We start from the raw sequence: 22,124 nt of genomic DNA on the forward strand, positions 1-22,124 counted from the left end.
CTCAGAGAAAGAGAAGACTCCATTGAATACTACCCCACGCTGAGGAATCAAGTCTCACCAGGGATAAGTACATCCTTTCTCACCGAGACTTAACCAGGCAGTCCAAGTAAGGGAAGGGGATCCAATGACAAGCATCAGAGTCATAGACAGGCCCTGGTCTAATTGTTATGGGACCCACATGGAAAACAATTTGCAAGTCTTCTACAAATTTATAGAGAGCCTCAGTCCAGCCACTTCATGCTCTTTGTTTAGTGATTCTGCTTCTGTGAGAGCCCGTAGGGCCAGATTAATTGACTCTTGTGGTGTCCTTGACCTTTTTGGCTTGTTTAATCCTATCTCTCACACTTCCATGCAACTACCAGAGCTCTGCCTGATGTCTGGCTGTGGGTCTCTGCATCTGTTTCCATCTGCTGCTGCATAAAGCCTCTCAGGAGGACAGTTATACTAGGTTCCTGTCTGTAAGCATAGCAGAGTATCATTAATAGTGCCATGAGTAAGCCAGGCAGTGATGGCACACACCTTTAATCCCAGCACTCAAAAAAAAAAAAATATGTCATGAGTAGGTTTTCTCCCATCTTGAATGGGTTTCAAGTTGAACAAGTCATTGATCACCTGTTCCTTTAGTCTCTGTTCCATATTTATCTCTATATATCTTGTAGGCAGGACAAATTTTATGTTAAAGGTTTTTTTGGGGTGGGTTGATGTCCATTCCTTCCACTGGAAGTTCTGCTTGTCTACAGGAGGTGGTCACTTCAATCTCCATATTCCCAAGTAGTTGGAATAACAGCTAGGTCAACCCCCATAGACTCCCTGTAGCTTTCTTCATTACATGTATTCACCTGGTCTCAGAGATACCCCCCAACACTTCCGATTCTCACTCCCAACTCTTTTCTGCTCCCCCATACCTAATCAACATCTCCATACACATCCTCACTTCCTTTCCACCCAGTTTTCTCTCTTCACCCACCTCCTATGACTATTTCGTTTCCCTTCCTGAGTAATATTCACATGTCCTCCCTTGGGCCCTCTTTTGGTATCTTGAATCTGTGGATTGTTATCCTGGACTTTGTGGCTAATGTCCCCCTATAAGTGAGTATCTATCAGAGATGTCTTTGTGGTTCTGCATCACCTTATTCAGGAAGAAATTCTCAAATTCCATCCATTTGCCTAGAGATTTCATGATGTCTTCATTTTATTTCTAATAGCTGACAAGTACACTATTGTGTAGATGTATCTCATTTTCTTGACTCATATTTCAGTAGGACGACATCTAGGTTGTTTCCAGTTTCTGGCTCTTATAAATGAAAATGCTATGAATATAGGTGAGCAAGTGTACATGCGGTATAGAATGTACACTTGAATTCAACAGAACAGAATAGAATTCAACAGAATATCTTTTGGGTATGTGCCCAGGAGTAGTATAGAGGGGTCTTGAAGTAAAACTATTCCTGATTTTCTGAGAAACAGCTAAATTTATTTCCAAATAGGCTGTACCTGTACATCAGCACACTTAGAATTTTTTGCTTTTATATTCCCTAAAGCAATTACTAAAAACTTTAAAGCCTGAACTGTAGTTCAAATAACAGGGAAGTGCAAAAATAGGGAAGGCATTAGTGACAATGACAAGCAAAAGATTAAGTTGGCCCTACAAGTAAGCAATTACCTCAGCTGGGTATGTAGTATGCAATTATCTCCTGCAACAAAGTATACTAGGAATAGAGATTATTCACCCAACCCTTTCTGCATCTGGTAGATGGTGATGGTGGACAAAAAGACCAAAGCTTTTATGCTGTCAGAGTGTATGTCAGAAGTGCAGTGAACAAGTTATAAAGATAAGCACATCAGGCTAGAACATGACCATGTTTCTCTTGAGCTTGAGCCATATTAAGCAACCCAAGCTAAGCTTACTAAGGCCTTGGAAATAAGAGGAAGTAGGAGTACCATGGCATCAGTACAAAACAGGATGAAGAAGCCAAATAGCTCATGAAAATTAATTGTGAATTAAAGATGAGGTAGGGGTTACCATGCATGCTACTTCAATAAATATCAATCCAGTGGTAAATCCAGCAGTTTACAGAACTGACATGAGATCTTTCCATACAGTATTGGACCATAACAATATTTGCTTTTTTGATTGTTTTTTATATGTTTGTTTGTCAGGAGCAACCCTGCTTATACACTGAAGGCCTAGAATCAGCCATAGGCCTGACATAAATGCCTGCTAATACAAACTCTTGGGTCTCTGTGGAAAAACACTGAAACAGATATTGTAAACAAGCCACTTTGGTGAAAAGTTGCCAAGCTCAAGTTGTCATAAAACTTGTAGATAGGTAGCCTTGGTGGATAGTACCAACTTAGATAAGGACAAGTGAATCATAGGCAGAGTTATAGTGATTTGTCCCCTGAACCTTCACCCAACTGACACTCTGTTCTGGAAGATATCTGTACTCATCCTGAACACCTCTGCTCCTGCATCATCCCCTTCCCTACATCCTGCTTTTTTGTGTATATAACCCCTGAGTGAAAAAGTAAAAATGGCAATTTGATCTTTGTGCTGGCCTGTTTTTCCCCACTTTCTCTTTCAGGTGACCTTTCTGTACCCCTGTTTAATGCCCTGCTGGACAGGACATTTTGGTGCCCAGCATTGTGGGGCTTGAAGATGAGATGTTCCACCCCCCCAACCCCCGCCCAGTGTTCAGGGGCTCGAGGAGATCACAGAAAAGTAAGAGCCAACTCTTACAGAGAAAGATAGGCCTACCAGTTTTTCAGGAGCATTATAGGTGGCTGCCCGGAGTGCATGAAGGCACTTTGAATCTCAGAGCACTTTTTAGAGTGAGTCCCAGAGGCTTGAATTTCTCAGGAGCACCCAAGAGAACTCCAGAGGTCTGCCTGTGAGCAGCCTCGACTCAGAAGGACACCATGGTCCACCCAACCATGAGACAATCCTGGGGAGGATCAGAATGGCAAGGCCCTGAGATAAAGGGTATTGGGACAGGTATTTTAACAATCACTATTCGTGATGGACTCGAGGAGTGAGTCAACTCAGGACGCAAAGAATTAGGGTTAAACACAAAGCATGGGACAAACATTTTCTAAGTAGCCACTCTTTGTGAAAGGGCTCAAGGAGCCTATCTTTAAAACACAGGGAATTAGGGTTAAGAAAAAAAGATCTTTAAGAATTCTTTGCTTTCATTAGTGTTGTTTTCCCAAGAGGAGACTTGATAAAAAAAAAATATTATACCTCCTAAAGAGGAGATAAAAGAATTAAACCTTGAAAATGAGAGAGGGAAGGGGTGAAAGTGAAAGGAGTTGCCCTATCTCTGGTGTGTTAACCTAAGAAGCACAAAAGGCTTATTACAAAGCCCTCTTGAGAACAAGAGATGATTAGAGGATGCCCTAGTCTCTCTGGCTTTCTCTAGGAGAAATTCTTTTTGCTTTCTTTGTCTATTGTGTCATTGGCATGCCAATATTGTCCATGTGTGTCAATTGTCTGTCTTTGTCTTGTTGTTTGAATGATTGGTTGGTCTGTTTCTTGTTCAAAAGAAAAACTGGTTAAAACTGCTTACTCAATTTAGTTTAAAACTTGCTTGGAAAGCAGTCTCAATTTACACAACAAAAACTAATAATTTACCCTGCTCTTGGCAAAAAGAGCCTTGAAAAGAGTTAACTATTTTCATACGTGGCTCTTGGAAGGAAGCCAGTAGTTTTTTGGCTTCTGTAGTAAGGGAGTTGATAGTGGTTCTACCAGGTTAGGTAAGTGAAAGGGGCTTTTCTCTTATAATTACAGCTAAAAAGGTAAGAAATTTTTGTTTAGGTGTTCATTTATTTTTATTCTTGATTGGTATTAAAAAATATAAGTATGCTCTATATTTCCTGGTTATATATTATTGGGTATGATTACAAATTTAGAATTTTGGTAACAAAAAATCTAGATTAAAACTGGTAATTGAGAGTTAGAGTTATTCAAAAATCAGATATATAAAAGAGATCTCAGTAAGAGTTTTATCTGGGATCAAACAAGGCTTGGATGAACACTTTCTTTTTGTTACACAATTGGCTTATCAATTGATCCCTCTTAAGGAGTTTTAATACAAGCTTGTGCTCTCATACAATGAGCTTTAAAATTTTAAAAAGTGCTTGTTGCTCCAGAAAACATTCAAAGACAATATCTTTTCAATATTTGAGACTTTAGTTATATTCCTAAATAAATTGTGACACAAAAATTCAAATAAACAAAACAAAAGATTACTTATTTTAAATTATTTTCACACTATCTAGGGGGAAATTCAAGGGTGAGGAGGTGGGAGTGGGGGGGTAGGTGGGAGCACATCCTCATAGAAGCAGAAGGAGGGGGAATGGGATAGGAGGTTCCTGGGTGGTGGTGGGAATGGGGTAAGGGGATAAAATCTGAAAGGTAAATATAATATCCAATAAAAAATGAAAAGTTAAAAAATATTTTCAAAAGTTTCTGGGAGATGCTAATTGGCTAAGATCTTATTTTAAGCTTACCACTAAAAATTCTTAAGTCTCTGTTTAATATTCTCATGAGAGATACAAATCCTAATTTTTCTCAACAATTAATTGACAAAAGAAGAGTAATTTTACAAAACATAGAAAAAGCTATTATTAATAGATATATTATGTACATTGATTGGTTGTTGGCTGTTTTATAACAGTTCCTTGATAAAAGTGATTATTAATATAGATTTATATTTCTTTATTTCCAAAATAAGTTTTAACATCCTGTTTTGAAGCTGTTGCTGTGTTAATACAAAATTATAGGTCAAGATCACAAAGGTATCTTAAGAAAGAACTTAATGAAATATTTTTTATTCCAAATAATAATATAATTGGTTATTAAAGAATACTGATATTTGGCCCAATTCATGATCAATTTTTTACAGTTTTCCCCTATACATGCTCTTGTATTTCTTACAAATTTATACATATAGCCCATAAAAGGTGTGTTTACTGTATTAATAAACAACTCATTTAATGAGAAGAAAATACATATATAATGAGATTATAATACATATATAATGAGATTACATGTTTACTCTCTTAAGTTCACCTTGCTTCAGCACAAATAATTGAACTACATGCTGTAGCCACTATTTAAAATGCAAAAATTAAGCTTTCAATCGATGTACTCATAGCCAGTGTATAGCTCATGGTTTATAATTGCTTAAAATTGTTCCTTTTCTAGATATTAATAATTTTCAAATTGTACAAATACAGCTTAATTTAAGAAACATGTGTTTTCCCTTAACTTTATAAGACATTTAAGAGCTCATAGTGGATTGCCTAGACCCTAGAAAAATGCCATAACAAATTTATATATCAGATAGATTACAGACCCTACAAAAACAATTGGCCATACAATTTTATTCTTTACATTGGGGTTACTGTGTAATAAGGCTTGTTTATCTAGATTGCTGTGCCACTGTAGCTGATCTGCCTTTTGTGATCCTTGAGGCAAAAAACCTTTGGCACTTAACATCTCATTCTAAAATCAGCCAAAGATTAAGTAAACAGCTTTTGTTTTGTCTTGGCAAAAACTGTTGGGATCTAACTTATGCCTGCAAGTCTGAAGCCACTTAAAAGTTATTAAAGAGTTTATTATTAGGTGTAAAAAGGGTTTTCTATGAAAGATATCTAAAGAAAAAGTACAAAGAAAACATCTATTTTATTTGAAAAAAGAAAAAATGTTGTTTGATATGCTATCCAAAGTGGGAAAAAACGAAGAGTTCTGTTTTGTCTTCCGATTACATTCGCCCTCTTATCCTTTTGTCCTCAGTATTCATAAATTTTTTAAATGTATGACCCCGCATTATAAAGTTTATTACACATTCACATCAAAAAATAAATCATAAATTGAAATAAAAGTTTATAATACAAAATGTTATACATATTTATTAAAAATAATTATCTGACTAAACATCTATTGCTTGTCTGGCTCCACAGGTTCACTGAGGGTTTAAAGCTATCACTAAGTTATCAGTGAAGATTTGTATAGATGGGCCCAGACAATATTTTATTTTCCATCATAACACCTATGGAAAATTGTTGGTTCCCTTTTTATTGACCTTGACAAACTGTTTTATAACCTTTTATAATGTGCTCTGTGTAAAAGTCTGGTCATTATCTAAAAACAATTAACTGATATTATTTGAGAGACTGACAAAATTCTTATTACACTTTTGACTATCAGAAAACTGCCTTTTAAAATTAGTTATAATATTTACATTTCAAATTTTATCCCCTTACCCCATTCCTCCCACCACCCAGGAACCCATCCCCCCTCCTTATGCTTCTATGAGGGTCTGATTTTCCTGTTTCTATGATGCTGTTTCCATTAACATAAACTGTCTCCTAAATTTCTAAACCCTTCCATTTGTGTTATTAAATCACCTTTTTTCCTTTCTTTCTTTTTTTCCTTTTTTTCTTTTTCTTTTTTTCTTTTTTTTTCATCTTTTTTAAAAATTGTGTATTATATTTACATTTCAGATTTTATCCCCTTACCCCACTTCCTCCCACCACCCAGAAACCTCCTATCCCATCCCCCCTCATCATGCTTCTATGAGGCTGTGCCCCCATCTACCCCTGCCCCCACTCACCCTTCCATTCCCCCCCCCCTTACTCTGTGATCATTTTTTTGTGGGACCAAGAATCTCCTTTCCCACCTATGCCTGACAAGACCATCCTCCCCTACATATACCTCCGGAGTCATGGGTCCCTCCCTATGTACTCCCAGGCTGGTGGTTTAGACCTTGGGGAGCTCTGGTTGGTTGGTATTGTTACTTTCCCCCTGGGGTCACATACCCTTTCTGCTCCTTCAGTCTTCTCTCTGACATCTCCATTGGGAAACCCTTGAGCATATCAGTGGTTAGCTGTGAGCATCATCCTCTGAATGTGTCAGTCTCTGGCAGACCTCAAGAAAAGTTGTTAGAACCAACATCTTTAATAAAATGTCAGCCCTCTAAAAAAATTATCTTGATACTAAAACTTGTTTTGAGAATTGTATATTGCAGAATACACAGCCTTGGTGTATCTACTCACCAAGCAAACTGAGCAGACCTGCCCAAAACTCTGATGTCCTGGAATTCCATCTGGATGCAGTGAAGACACAGAATCAGAGGCTTATCAATTTACTCTTCCCCCCCCCCCTTCTAATATCTCAATGCCCTTAATCAGCTTGAAGAAGTTAATGAAGAGTCCTCGCCCCTGGGCTTGGGGACTAAGGTGGTTGATATTGGGCTGTCTTTCTAGGGAAAAGTAGTGGTTTTGTTGGAACAGGGAGGATTAGCTAGGATTTATTGCATAACCATAACCTATTGGTAGAAATCTGTATAATTATTATCAAGATAAAGTTATAATTTCTTAAATGGTACAAAATTTACTTTGATTTCAAATTTAAGGTTTTCATTCGTACAAGCTTCTTATTGATATAAAAGTGAGAAGAATATTGATACTCTCATGGGCATTGTGCCTGTATAACACATTTAGGAATACAAGGCTTAGACCCAGTCCTTCTTTAACTTTTTTAACTGATTTGAGATGGACAGCCTGTGAGTTAAGGGACTATAGCAAATTCATGGATTGGAGTTTATTGTTAGGGTGATTTCTATATTTTATTTAGAAATAGCTGAGAGGAGTTAACAGACAACAGTCCAGATTACCTTACTGGATGCTTGGTTTTCAAAATATCAGAAGTCCACAGAATTGATGTTACAAACATTTCTATATTAATGTTCAGTTTGATTAGAGACCTGTCTGCTCCTGACAGCTTCCTGTCTTGGATTCTAAGAAGAAATTGAGCATCTTTGGAGTTACTCCAGCTGTTGGTAGACAGCCACTAGGCAAGAATTGCCTCCTGTCATCTACAGACAAATGACTGTCCAGAAAAGGACACACTTCCAGAATAGTCAACTGATTATATCTGCCTAGACAGAGTAATAAGCCCTTAATAATTTTGCATCACTAAGGTCTGTCAGATGATCTTGGGACAGAAGGCTGAAGATTTGATGCTCCAATGTTCTGTAGTATAGGGACTGTCCAGGTGTTCAGTGGTCTCTATAAATTGGCTAAGTTTTAGAAGCTATGCTTAGTGCTTCCCATAACTTCAGTTAACTCAGTCATTCTGGATTTTTGACAGGGTTGAAAACCTATACTCTCATAGCCAATCCTTGCTATTTACTTTGAGAGAAAAGATCTGAGTGGGTGGTTTTCAGCTGACATTCATTCTAAAGCCAAGAAAAAAAAGCCAGGTTCAGAACTAAGTGTTTTAGTTAGGAGAGGTTCTGGTTAGTCAACAAAATGATGGTCTGGGTATTAGGACTATCTTGTACCTCACTGGTACAAATAGGCATAATTATGCTCTAATTGTCTTTTGAGAGAAAAATTTTATTTTAACAGGAAGGGTGATGTGTAGGAGGAGGTAAGGGGGAAGGAGTACCAAGAGAAAGAGAAGGAGTAAGCAGAGGAGAAGAAGGAGAGGAGAAGCTAGGTGATGAAAGAGACAAAGAGAGAGAAGGGGGGGCATGGAGGCATATGTTCACGTGTCTCCACCATTCAAAGATAGTTGATATATCTAGGTTGGGTATTAGGTTACACTTCTGATTGAGCATTACCAAACTTATAAAGCCTTTGATTAGTATTTTAAGAAAATTTTATAAAAGCAAAAAGGAAAAGGGGGCATGGAATAGGGGTTTTCTAGGGAGGGAAATGGGGAAAGGAGATGGCATCTGAAATGTAAATAAAATATCCAATAAAAAAATAAAAAAGAAAAAAAATTAAAAAGAAAAGGCATAACAGTCTCATTACAAAAGAGCTTAATAATCATAGATATAATTTTTAATAATTTTTATAAGATCATCATTAAGATTTAAAAACTCACCTATTTGTTTATATAACATCACCACAAGACAGTACATCTTTATAACTCTATGTTTAATAGTGGCTTGAGACAACAATTTGATATTTTCAGAGAGTATGTAAGTCAAATTTTTAGTGTCCTCAATTTTTTTAATAATGGTGTTAATACTTGAGGACTTATATATGGTCAATTATAATAAGTGGATGTTACTCAATTTTTATTTTGGAAAAATTGAAATATGTATATGTTATTTAACACCTTTTTAAAATTTCTAGTTACAATTACTTTAACAAGAAAAACAATTAAAAATGTAATTAGTTATTGCTTATATTATCTTTTATGCTGGGTGTTCTATATCAGATTAAGATAAACAAAATGGACTGTTACAGTCAGACATTTGAGATGTTTTGTTAACAGTTTACTATTATTTATGTTACTAAAATTCCTTATAATCCTCAGGACAAGGTATTGTAGAACAGATATTGTGGAACTTTAAAATAGTGTCTTCATGACTCTCTGAGTGTGGGAGAAGTGGCTGCTGGTACTTCTGCTCTGGTTTTACAAGAGCTCTAAAAAACTGATTTTTAAAACAAAAGAGGGGGAACTACACCCCCAGAAAGAGTCTCCTGGAAATACTCTCCATCATGCCTTGTTCCTTCTCAATGTTCTAAATCTGGATCCTCATGGCAAATCTGCTGCTGATTGCCTTTGGCATACTGAGACCAATAAAAACTATGCCACAGTTATGTGGAAGGACCCTCTTGCCTTCAAATGGAATGGCCCAGACCCAGTTCTCATATGGGGCTGAGGATTGACGTGCCTGTTTGATATCAAAGAAGGCACAGCTAAATGGCTGTCAAAAAATTGAAATAAATAGATATTCCAATAAAGCCAGGCCCAATTATAAATGAGATGAATAACAGTTGACATCCAGGAAAGAGAAATTTCCCTGAGAATTCCCTTCTTTTTCCTTTCCAGGTAAAAATGAATCACCCATGGTGTTTGTTGTTGGAAGTTCTAATCTTGATGCTGCCCCCAGATTTACACTACTCAGACCTTCAATGGGCCATTGACAAGGACATCAACAGCTAGAGATTGACATCACTAATCTGGAGAAGTCCCTTGCTTTGCTGTCTCAAGTGATCTCCAAAAAATGCAAAGGACTTTATTGGACTTTATTTACTCTTTTATAATAGAAAAGACTGTGTACAGCTCTAGACTATGTACAGCCCTTAAAGAAGAATGTTGCTCTTACATAGACAAGACCAGGATGGTTAAAGAGAACATGAAAAGGGTCAGAGAAGGTCTTGAGAAAAGACAGAGAGAGAAAGAAACAGAGAGAGAGAGAGAGAGAGAGAGAGAGAGAGAGAGAGAGAGAGAGAGAGAGAGAGAGAGAGAGGAGATGAGAGCTGGTACAAAAAATGGTTTTTAACCTCTCTATGGTTGTCAACTTTCAACCCTACATTCTACAATTTTGGGAATTAATTGGTTTACTTCTGCTTATTTCTTTTGGTCCCTGGGCTTTAAATAGGCTTACTAAATTTTGAAACAACAGATAAATGATTTGGTAGCAAAACTTATTCAGGTACATTATCATAAGTTTGCTATAAAGGACCACAGGGCTCAAGATGAGGTTGTTACTCTATCCAGGGTGTTCCCAAAACCCAACTCCACTCAACCAGAAAAAGGGGACTCCTGTCCCTAGACCAAGCAGAGAGGGGCCGCCTAGAACCCCCTCTGACTGGCGATCTAAATTCTTGCTTAGGTTGTGAGGCTAAGCACTGCAAGGGAATATAAAATTTAAAATGTCTTTCTGGGTTCCCTGAGGTACAAGCCTGACTGCATAGGGGTTGATGTCAAAAGTACTCTCCAGGAAAAAGACATCAGGATGTGTATGGCTCTCACACCTCACTGAACAATGACAGGAAGACTGGAGCCATTACAAGGTCCCCTTTAATTACTGGAGGTTGGGCCTCTATCTCCTCTTTTGCAAAATTGGAATTGCCAAGGTCCTTTTATACTTGGAGAAGGCAGGAGATATCAGGGGCAGCCCTGCATATACACTGAAGGCCTAGAATCAGCCATAGGCCTGACATAAATGCCTGCTATTACAAAGTCTTGGGTCTCTGTGGAAAAACACTGAAGCAGATATTATAAACAAGCAGCTTTGGTGAAAAGTTGCCAAGCCTAAGTCATCATAGACCTTGTAGATAGGTAGCCTTGGTAGATAGTACCAACTTAGATAAGGACAAGTGAATCACAGGTGGAGTCATAGTGATCTGTCTTCTGAAACTTCACCCAGCTGACACTCTGATCTGGAAAATACCTATATTCACCCTGAATACCTACATGCCTGCACCATCCCCTTCCCCACATCCTGCCTTTTTGGGTATGTAACCCCTGTGTGAAAAAGTAAAAATGATGATTTGATCAGCCTACAGACAGATCGCCATTCTTTGTGTCAGCCTGTTTTTCCCAACTTTCTCTTTCAGGTGACCTCTCTGTACCCCTGTTTAATGCCCTGCTGGACAGGACTTTTTTTTGTCTTTTATATCTCCCTAGCTGTAATCAATAAATCAATGAGCACATATAAATGGATATGTGCTTTTTAAAACATAGAATGTGGATAGAATGTGGTGGGGAAGAATAAATGGAGCTTATCTAAGTAGAAAAACTCAGATGATAGTAGATGCTGGCGAGGATGTGAAGAAAGAGGAACACTCCTGCATTGTTGGTGGGGTTGCAAGCTGGTACAACCACTTTGGAAGTCAGTCTGGCGGTTCCTCAGAAAATTTGACATAGCATTACCTGAGAACTCAGCTATACCATTCCTGGGCATCTACCCAGAAGATGCTCCACCATATAACAAGGACATATGCTCCACTATGTTCATAGTAGCCTTATTGATAATAGCCAGAAGCTGGAAAGAACCCAGATGTCCTTCAAGAGAAGAATGGATACAAAAAATATGGCAAATTCACTTGAATTTTTTATCTTACCCATTCTGACTGGTGTGAGGTGGTATCTCAGGGTTGTTTTGATTTGCATTTCCCTGATGACTAAGGATGTTGAGCATTTCTTAAGGTGCTTCTCGACATTCAAATTTCCTCAGTTGAGAATTCTTTGTTTAGCTCTGTACCTCATTTTTAATAGTGTTATTTGGTTGTCTGGTGTCTAATTTCTTGAGTTCTTTGTATATATTGGATATTAGCCCTCTATCAGATCTAGGATTGGCAGACGCAGGAGGAGGGGATGGGATGGGGGTTCCTGGGTGGTGGGGGGAATGGGGTGAGGGGATAAAATCTGAAATGTAAACATAATATCCAATAAAAAATATGAAAAAATGCTAATACATGTAATATATTATTTATCTATGCCTTATCCAATGAACTCTGAGTTTCCTAAAAGATCCACTTTCCTTAGCCTAACTACAGTGCTCAACAGGTCTCTAGAATAAAACAAACACTTAACATATATGTCTGAAAGGAATGAATGATTTTCTCATATTTGGTTGTTACATTTTAGCATCCAATGTGGCCTAAGTAATAATCCTATATCAATTCTGACCTGAACCACCAATACATTTAGAGCAATAGTTTAAGCTTAATCTCTGCTCACTGCAATCTACAAACAGAAGTGTGTGTCTGTCTCTCTCTGTGTGTGTGTGTGTGTGTGTGTACAAATTATTTAACTAAGCTAAGATAGTGGCCTATTAATGTAGCCCAATTGGTAGACTCCTTGCCTGACATTCATAAAGTAGTATACTAGATCTCAAATACCACATAATATGAGTGTTGAACACTTGTAAATTAAGTACCCGGGAGATGGACACAGAAAGACCAGAAGTTCAAAATCTTCCATAACTGTCTAGCAGGTTTAAATTTAACCTGAATTACATGAGACTATATTACAATTTACATCAATCAAAAATATGTAACTAAGAAAGGAGAGCCTTGGCTGCTGTATATGTATATTGATGTATGATGTGTGCCTGCAAGAAATGTGCATGTGTTCATGTGAGTGCAGGTGCATGCATGCCATAGTATGGATATGAAGGTCAGAGGGCAATGTTGCTGTCAATTTGGATATGTCATTTTTCTTTGATATAGGGTTTATTCTGTCATTCATTGTTCCATACTTCCTGCTAGTGTACCAGGGAGTTTTCAATGCTGATCATGTCTCTGCCTCTCCACTGCCAGAAGGGACAGGACTTTGATTTTTGTTTGTTTTATTCCTTTAAGTTTTTGAAAGCTGCTCCCCCCCCCACGTCCCTGGTTCACTGATCCCCTTCCCTCCCATTCCTTCTTCTTCTCTTTGTATCTCCCTACCCAGGTACAGCAAGTCTCTGCTGGATTAGGCACATCCTCTCCCTCGAGGTCAGACAGAGCAGCCATGAATATTGAGCTGCCTCTCAGCTACATATGTGTCAGGGGCCACATTCCAGCTCATGAATGTTCTTTGGTTGGTGTCTCAGCCTCTCAGAACTCCCAGGTGTTCAGGTTTGTTGACCTGATGATTTTTCTGTGGAGTTCCCATCTACTAGGCCCACTATCCTTCCCCCCAACTTTTTTCTAGGTGTCCTTGCCCTCTTTCAATGTTGGGCTGCAGGTATCTGCTTGTTTCAGACCACTGATGGATATAGCCACTCATAGGATAGTTATGTTAAGCTGGACAGGAGAAACTTTGATTGAAAAATGACTGATGCTTAGGGTCAACCAGTTTTATTAGAGTTCCATCAAGGGTTCACTGTAGAAGTTAATAAAAGTAAGATTTAGGAGAATGTTGAGGTGAGTCTTCAGGGGGAGAATTACTGTGCCTTTCATTCTCCAAGATAGATAGCATGAAAGGTGAGACCACATGCCACACATTTAAGGTATAAACTATGAAATGTTAATTCTTACTGGAGATCATATGTACTTATTTCTATGCACTATTTTCTAGGTAATGATGACATTTTATACTCTCTATAAAAATGTCATCTATAAAAATGATGTGTGCCTCAAACAATTACACAATTTTTAATCACAACCTCCCTATATTTACCTAAGTACCTAATAGAGTATATTACATCAATCACTAAAATACTAAAAAAAAAAAATGGTGCACATGAATGAAAGAAACAAAATGTTCCATTTTAATGACTAGTTTATATCTTCTAATGTACACTAACCTGAAACAGATATCAAATTGAAGGAACATTTATCTAACATAATTTGTTATCATGTACATCCCATAATCACCAAGTAAAAGTGCACCAATACTCACATAAAAAGGAAAACAAGGGATTGTTTGAGATTAACAGACTCCTTGAAAATTGTGTTTGTGTGAGATGACCTGCTCAGTACTCACCAGAGTAAAGGTAATGCTCACTGATGATTTGAATTCACCCTGGAATCCAGAGCCTCTGCAGGGACTTATCCTCAGGGATAAACAATGAAAGTAGGAAAGAGATTTATATCTATAAAATCATAATAACTTTAAACTTCTTACTTCAAAATGAATTCTTTTTTCAAAAGGTAAGAGTTTGACTTTGTTGTTAAACGGAGATACTTTATTCTTTGAAATGTATTATATTTCAAACCATGGTATAGAAATATGTCAGATGGACAGTTATATAACAGAATGGGGGAAAGAAACTTTCTTAGAATTTCCTTGTATTTCACTAATAAGTTGATCAGAATAAACAGGTATTAAAACAAGTTTTCATAAATTCCTTATTTATCCATCTGTTAGCAAGACCAGAAAACAACATGACCTTCATAGCTGTGTGCATGTAGCATTCACCAACAGGCTAACAACTTCACTAGCTTTGAAATACTTTGGCAGCTTACTGTTAGGGGAAATCCTGTGCAAGAACCTGCTTTGTTTATGGAGTGAATGTGCCAGCCTCACAGGCATCACTGCAGAAAAAATGAGGAGGTAAATTTAGAATGTGAGGGATGGCAGTCAATCTGCCCCTTGCTAGGTGACCCTTGATAAATCTTTTTTAGATTTTTTATTGGATATTTTATTTACATTTCAGATGCCATCCCCTTTCCCCATTTCCCCTCCCTAGAAAACCCCTATCCCATACCCCCTTTCCCTTTTTGCTTTTATACAATTTTTTTAATGTTAATCAAAGGCTTTATAAGTTTGGTAATGCACAATCAGAAGTGTAACCCAATACCCAACCTTGATAAATCTTTTAACTACTGAGGTTGAATACTGGGCACTGTCTTTTGTTGAAAAGCATGTGAATTCATTCCAAAATATTTCACTTAGAAAACACTGTGACACTGGAAAAGGAGTGGGTCTGTCTAAAGAATTACTGTTAACATGCTATATATTGAGAAAACATGATGATAAAATTGATATTTCAAATTACTTTAAAGAACAATGACCTATTTAGAGGAATCTAAAATATTTAATAAGTTTACAACTGGAAGTCAGATTTGTAAATTTAACGTGATCTTTTTTCAATTTTGCAGACAGTATTCCCCATCAGAAAGCTGAAATTTTACTCTGATATTGGTGCTAATTTATATATCCCTCAATTGTGTGGCCATTCATCATTTTATAGCATGGTTACTAAAAGAAATACTCCCAATTCAACCTACCTGGTGTTTTATCTACTTCTCTTTTTAAAGATTTGTTATTTTGTATGTAAATGTTGTCTGCATGAACATATGTGTGCCTGGTGAGTATGAAGGCCACAAGAGAGTTTTTGGTCTTCAGAACTGTAACAACTGATTCATGCTAGAAAATTCAGTGAGCTTAATGGGGAACAAACCATTGTTTTTTGCCAGTTCACCAAGTGCTCTTAATAACTGAGCCAATCCTGAAGCTCCAAAAATTGATTACTTTGTGTGTGTGTGTTACTTAACTTAAAATATTTTCTGCTAAAATATAGAAATGATAAAAAGAACAATGCAACTTCATAAGAATGAAAATAGAAAGACATACAAGTGTTTTTAATCCTATTTTGGTTATGTAGTAAGAATTTAATAATAGCTACAGCTTAAGTCTTCATTGCTTAATTCTATGCTTTTATATTTTATTCTTTTGTTAAACTTATAATAAAAACATTGTTATTTTTTAAGATTCACATCATTTTATATTTATTTATCTATTTATTTGTGTATTCATATATTTATTTGTTTGTTTAAAGGGGTACTGGTAACATAGTATATGTGTGTCTAACAAGAATGACTTTCAAGAGTTGGTTATTTTTTCCCATTTTGTTGGATACAGGTATCAAACTCTAGCTGTAACAAGTCATCTTGGTGACAACAATCTTTACCTACAAAGCTTTCTTACCAGACCATGTGTCATAATTGTAAACTTTAACCTTAATGACAATCTTGTATATTTCAATATAAGTAAATTTAAATATTTTTTTATTATTTATAACACATTTCTAGCATTTGTGTGTAAATAATTTTTGAAATAATTATTGCACATAAATGTAAAAATAATGACAATGCCAGTAAAACATCAATAATTGATCCAATGTTTTAAATAATATATTAGTTTGTAATGTTTTCCATGCCCTGATAAAATAAAATGAAGTGACATATTTATAAATCCTATTTTGTACTGTCTCTATCACAGCTTTAATCTATCAGCAGCTACACTGTCCCATGGCTTTCTTGGAGAATGGGAGCCACACTGCAGTGACAGAGTTCATTTTATTGGGACTAACAGATGACCCAGTTCTTAAAGTTGTCCTCTTCGCCATCATCCTATGCATCTACCTGGTGACTGTGTTCGGGAACCTCAGCACCATCCTTCTCATCAGAATATCTTCCCAACTCCATCACCCCATGTACTTTTTTCTCAGCCACTTGGCTTCTGTTGACATGGGCCTTTCATCATCGGTCACACCCAATATGCTTGTTAACTTCCTGGTAAAGCAAAATACCATTTCCTACCATGGATGTTCTATACAGTTTGGCTCAGCTGCTTTCTTTGGGACAGTTGAATGCTTCCTTCTGGCTGCCATGGCTTATGACCGCTTTGTAGCAATCTGCAACCCACTGCTTTATTCTACCAAAATGTCCACACAAGCTTGTATCCAGTTGGTTGTAGGATCTTATATACAGGGTTTTCTTAATGTTTCTTTTTTTACTCTTTCCTTTTATTCTTTGTTTTTCTGTGGACCAAATAGAATCAATCACTTTTACTGTGATTTTGCTCCTTTGCTGGAACTATCTTGTTCTGATGTCAGTGTCTCTGTTGTTGTTATCTCATTTTCTGCTACTTCAGTTACTATGCTAACAGTGATTATTGTAGCCATTTCCTATTCCTATATTTTCATTACCATTATGAAGATGTGCTCCCCTGAAGGTCGACAGAAGGCCTTCTCCACATGCACCTCCCACCTCACTGTTGTCACTCTGTTATATGGAACAGTTATATTCGTTTATGTGATGCCTAAATCCAGATACTCCACTGACCAGAACAAGGTGATATCTGTATTCTACATGGTGGTGGTGCCCATGTTGAACCCCCTCATCTATAGCCTCAGGAATAATGAGATTAAGGGTGCTCTGAAGCGACATCTTGGTAAGAAAATATTTTCTTAGTGTAATCTGTTTTGTAAAACTCACTATAATGATGACAATTACCCAAAACCAATAAGTCCATCATCTTAAATTTGGTTATTCACCTTCTTGTTATTCCTTTTGCCTGAATCTTCTTTTCTCTCACTGCACATAGCTATTACATTTTATTGCACTTCAATTTTGTAGTTTTTAATATTCCTTTGAGAACATTATACAATGTATTTTGATCATGTTCAGCTGCTCTCAAACTCTTCTCAGTTAAACTCATTTTTCTACACATTCAATTCTTTGTTTTTATCGATTTCATCTTGTGCTACCTGTACATACTTGGTATTTAATCTTCCACTGAAGCATGGTTAACATACCAGAGGCCTTGACCTTATAGATAATTTACTTTCCTTCTGGAAGTTATAAGTGGCCAATTACTCTTCAGCTACCTGTGGACTCCATGCCCATGTTCCTTTTATTGCTAAGATTTTCTTTGATATTGGCATCTGGATGTCAGAAATGGTAACCTTCATTCTCTGAAAAAAGTTTGAAAGTGCTTGAAGAAGTGAATTAGGCTTTATGCAAAAGCAAGAGGGTAGTGGGCTTGATTATTGCTACTATAACAGCTTTAATTTTGTTAATTGCTAGGACTAAAACTTCTGCTATTGCTGTGACATAAGTTAAGATAGCTACTTTTGTTAATAATCTAGCAAAAAATGTTACCAATATGTTGAGTATACAAGATTTATATAGGTGTTTGGAACAATGGATTGATGCTCTATATCATATTCAAATTATCAGAAAGAAGTTCAGGGTTAAAGAGTTAGGAGCCAACTTGAGTGTCATAACAAATACCATTGGAGTTGTGCTACTTCTAAAATTTACAATGATTGTCATTATAATTATAAAAAAGTTTAAAGACAACTGTAGCATATTTGGCACAATTCTAACACCTCTCTGATGTTTTAACTTTGCCTAGTGAGATTATGAATTTAAAGAATGCTGCTCTGTTGAGCTTTGATGCTGCAGATAATGCTGATAAAATTATACATGACTTGAGGTCAGTTATTTCCATTTTGATCAAACTTCAGGAATGGCATATATAGCTTGATCAGGCTAGCTTCTTTTGTCCTGGGAATACTTTTATTCCTGCTCATGGTGTTAAAGCTTGTCTCTAACTACATCAACAGGTCGGCAGCCAAAGTACATTATCTGAAACTGAAAATGGACCCCTAGACAGAGCTATTAACTTAACAGGCTGGCAAGACAAGAAAAGATTCTGCACAGAGCCTTACCAACCTAAGACAGAAGTGCATTGCTTTTGATAATGCATATTCCAAGACTAGTAAGGCAGGCATTCTTGTCAGAACACCCTAAGACAGGCTCAGTTTTGTTTGTGCAATAAAAAAGTGGGTGGGGGTAGATTTGGAAAGCTTTTGGGGCTCCCTGGCAGGAATTTGACATTGGCCAAGGACAACAAAATGGGCTGCTTGGAAGGAATCTGACATTGGCCAATTACAAGGAAATGGACTGCAGGCTAGAATCTGACATTAGGCTAAAACAAAGAAGTAACTTCAGTCAGAAATCTAAATCTTAGGCTAGAACAAAGAAGTGATTACAGGCAGGAATCTAAATCTTAAGCTAAAACAAAGAAGTAGGTTTGGGCTAGGAAGGGAACTAGGCTCAGATATTTTTGTCATCCTGATAAACTCTTAGAAATAGTGATCACTCCAGTGATCACGGGGCTCTATTTATTGTCCTGCATGTTCTTTGACTATCTGGGTTTATTGTCTTGCTTCTTCCTTGACTATTTGCATTTATTATATTGCTGGTTCTTCAACCTAGAACTGATCTTAATACTTGCATGTAATTTAAACAGTATAAAAACAAAGAAGAAGAAAGAGGGATGGGATAGGGGATTAATGACAGGGGATAGGGAAAGGGAATAACATATGAAATGTAAATAAATGAAATGTGTGGGAAAAGGGGAAAAGTGCTAACTTGAGGCCATATTTGCAATTATTGTGTTGTGCCCTGAAAATACTATTTATTTGTAGTCATCCACCATCATTCTCACACAATGTTTTATGAACTTGGAGAAAAGGAGGTATGGTATAGAAAAAAGTTCCATATACTGTTGAACCTTCCACAGTCTTCAATTCTCTGCACATTGGCAAGTGTTTCATTTATTTGTTTGTTTGTTTGGTTTGTTTCATTTGTTTTTTTTGTTGTTGTTGTTGTTAATCACTATGTACTACAAATAGAAACCATTATAAGGATTGGGAGACATACTAATCTGTATATCTAATGATAAGTTATTGCAAATTGGCATGATACTTTGTCCACTGAGGGGAATAATGATAGTAGGTTCTTCCCTAGGGCCTATCACCTGTCTAGCACAGGTTTTGTTCCTGATGGGTATGTTAGGTATGATTTTCATCTTGTGGAGTTAGACACAGATCAAATAAGAAAGTTCCTGTTTATTCCCATGATATTTAGGGATAATCTATATTATACCTATACTACACTATAGCACCAGTAGGTATGTCTTCACATGCTGGTGTTTATTGTACATGAAATGTTCACGAGATAAATGTCTGTAAACATGTATTTTAAAACACCCCAATTTTAGTCTACACCTATTTTAAATTTTTAAATATTTTCAGTCACTTTAGAATAAAATCCAGGTGCCCATCTTAGTTTCTTGCTCTAATAGCACTTGCTCCATGGAGATTTTATTCCTAGCCTACACAAACTAACACAACACACCCCTGACACAGCTACTTTTCCTACTTAGATAAGATCCAGTTATTCTTCCCCACTACATTCTATGTTTTAAAAGGTTGATTCTTCTCTAGTATACTCTCTATTGAAGTATTAATTTTATGAGAATTGCTTCATTCAGTAACAATTTTTTAAGTATCTACTTAGTTTAACAATACAATAAATACACAATAAAAACATCTATATGGAATGAATGGCTCAATGGCTATTTTGTATCTATTTGTAAAATAATTCTAATGCTCTGACTCAAGATTCCAGAAAAAAAATTCTTGTCATGAACAATGATACTGGTGGTTTTTGATTACTTTTTCCTGTCTTCTTCAAAAACTATCCTCAAACATATGAAGAAAGTGCATTAAGTCTTCATTGATACTTACATTAATATTTCTGAATGGTCATTAAGTTACTAATGACCATTCAGCAATATTAATGTAATTCAAGCTCAGCCAATACAAAATGTAAAATACAGAATACTTGACCACTCAGACCAGGGTTTATAGGGAGACTAATTTTATGTTTAAAAATTTGGAGTTTATGTGACTAAAGTTTTAAAGTCTCATGCACTTAGGAACATTTTAAAATTTTACAAGGTATATGGAGAAGTTTGTTGAATTCTAAATACTGGGAACAATCTGTTAGAGGAGTTAGGCATAAAGTTCCCAAAATGAGAGTTGATAATATGAAGAAGCCAATGTTTACTGGGAAAAAAGCAATGCCACCATGCCTGATGATCAGGCTTTGATCCAAGAGACCAATATGGTAAAAGGAAAGAACTAACTCACAAAAGTTGTGATTTTATGTGTACACTTGCACATTCTTGTGTACACATGTGCACACTCACAAGCACACACACTAAATGAAACAGAAACAAATAAAGAAGCAGACAAGGCAGACTAAAGATAAATGACAATGTGATATCTGGTGGAACTAAGAGGAGATTCAATGGACTGGAGAGCTGGCTCAGTGTATAAGAGGACCCATTACTCTTACAGAGGACCTGCCTTTAGTTCACAGAACTAACATTGTGGTTCAAACCATCTACAATTCCAAATCTAGGGGATTCAGCACACTCTTTTGCCTTCTAAAGGGTCCTGTATGCATATATATGGTACATATCCTTAAAGACAAAGCACTCACACTCAAAAAGTAAAGAGAAATGAATTTTTAAAATCAAAAGGGAGGATATTAGTGAGAGCTTCTCTATGAGAACTTAAGGAAATTATGTTTGTTTCAAAGTCTTGAATTGACAATGTCTGTTCCTATGATACAAATGGCCATAGTGTTAGTAACAGATTTTACTGCTATGTAACCTTACCCTCTGTTTTCCTACTTTACCTGGTAACCTCAACAGGAGACTAGAGTGGATCACAGCACCCATTCACCACATCTTGGCCATTGAAGTCATAGTATTCCCTCCTATCTAATTAATCCCCATCTAACAGTCAGAAAGTTCTATATCCTAATAATTTTCAATCCATCATTTCCTTATCTTCTACTTTTCTGTAAGCTGATTTTTGTCATGAACACTGTTTCCTAAAGACCTAGAGTTTGCTTCCTAGTAAGTCTCCTGGAATGATAAGTGATAGAATTATCTAAACATTCCAGTCAACACCATCTGACAGCACTTCCATTTCTCAGCCACAATTCTCTTTTAAAATATTTTTTATTAGTAAATGGATATCACATAATGGCTACCATTTTGATAATCCCATGCATGTATGTAACTCATTGAGAAAATATCCATCCCTGTTACCCACTGTCACCCCATTTTTTCTAAAATGTATTTTTATTCCCATTACATCTCAATTGTACCCCCATCCTCTACTTTCAGTTCTTTCTTTATGAATCCCTCCCCCCATTTCCTCAGAGAAGGGAAAGACCCCATTGAGTACCACTCCACCCTGAGGCATCTAGTCTCAGCAGGAATAAGTACT

At 36.6% G+C, this 22,124-nt stretch overlaps 1 protein-coding gene across 1 annotated transcript; it reads left to right on the forward strand.

Annotated features, from left to right (window-relative positions):
* The first annotated feature begins 14,381 nt into the window (after positions 1-14,381).
* LOC117718006 (olfactory receptor 5P60-like) lies at positions 14,382-20,369 on the forward strand. The gene is made up of 2 exons (XM_076940438.1): positions 14,382-14,391; positions 16,466-20,369. Exon 2 carries the CDS (start codon positions 16,495-16,497, stop codon positions 17,437-17,439), a length of 945 nt encoding a protein of 314 aa, XP_076796553.1. The 5' UTR covers positions 14,382-14,391; positions 16,466-16,494; the 3' UTR covers positions 17,440-20,369.
* The last annotated feature ends 1,755 nt before the right edge of the window (positions 20,370-22,124 follow it).

Source organism: Arvicanthis niloticus, chromosome 1, assembly GCF_011762505.2.
Source record: "Arvicanthis niloticus isolate mArvNil1 chromosome 1, mArvNil1.pat.X, whole genome shotgun sequence".
Classification (NCBI taxonomy): Eukaryota; Metazoa; Chordata; class Mammalia; order Rodentia; family Muridae; genus Arvicanthis; species Arvicanthis niloticus.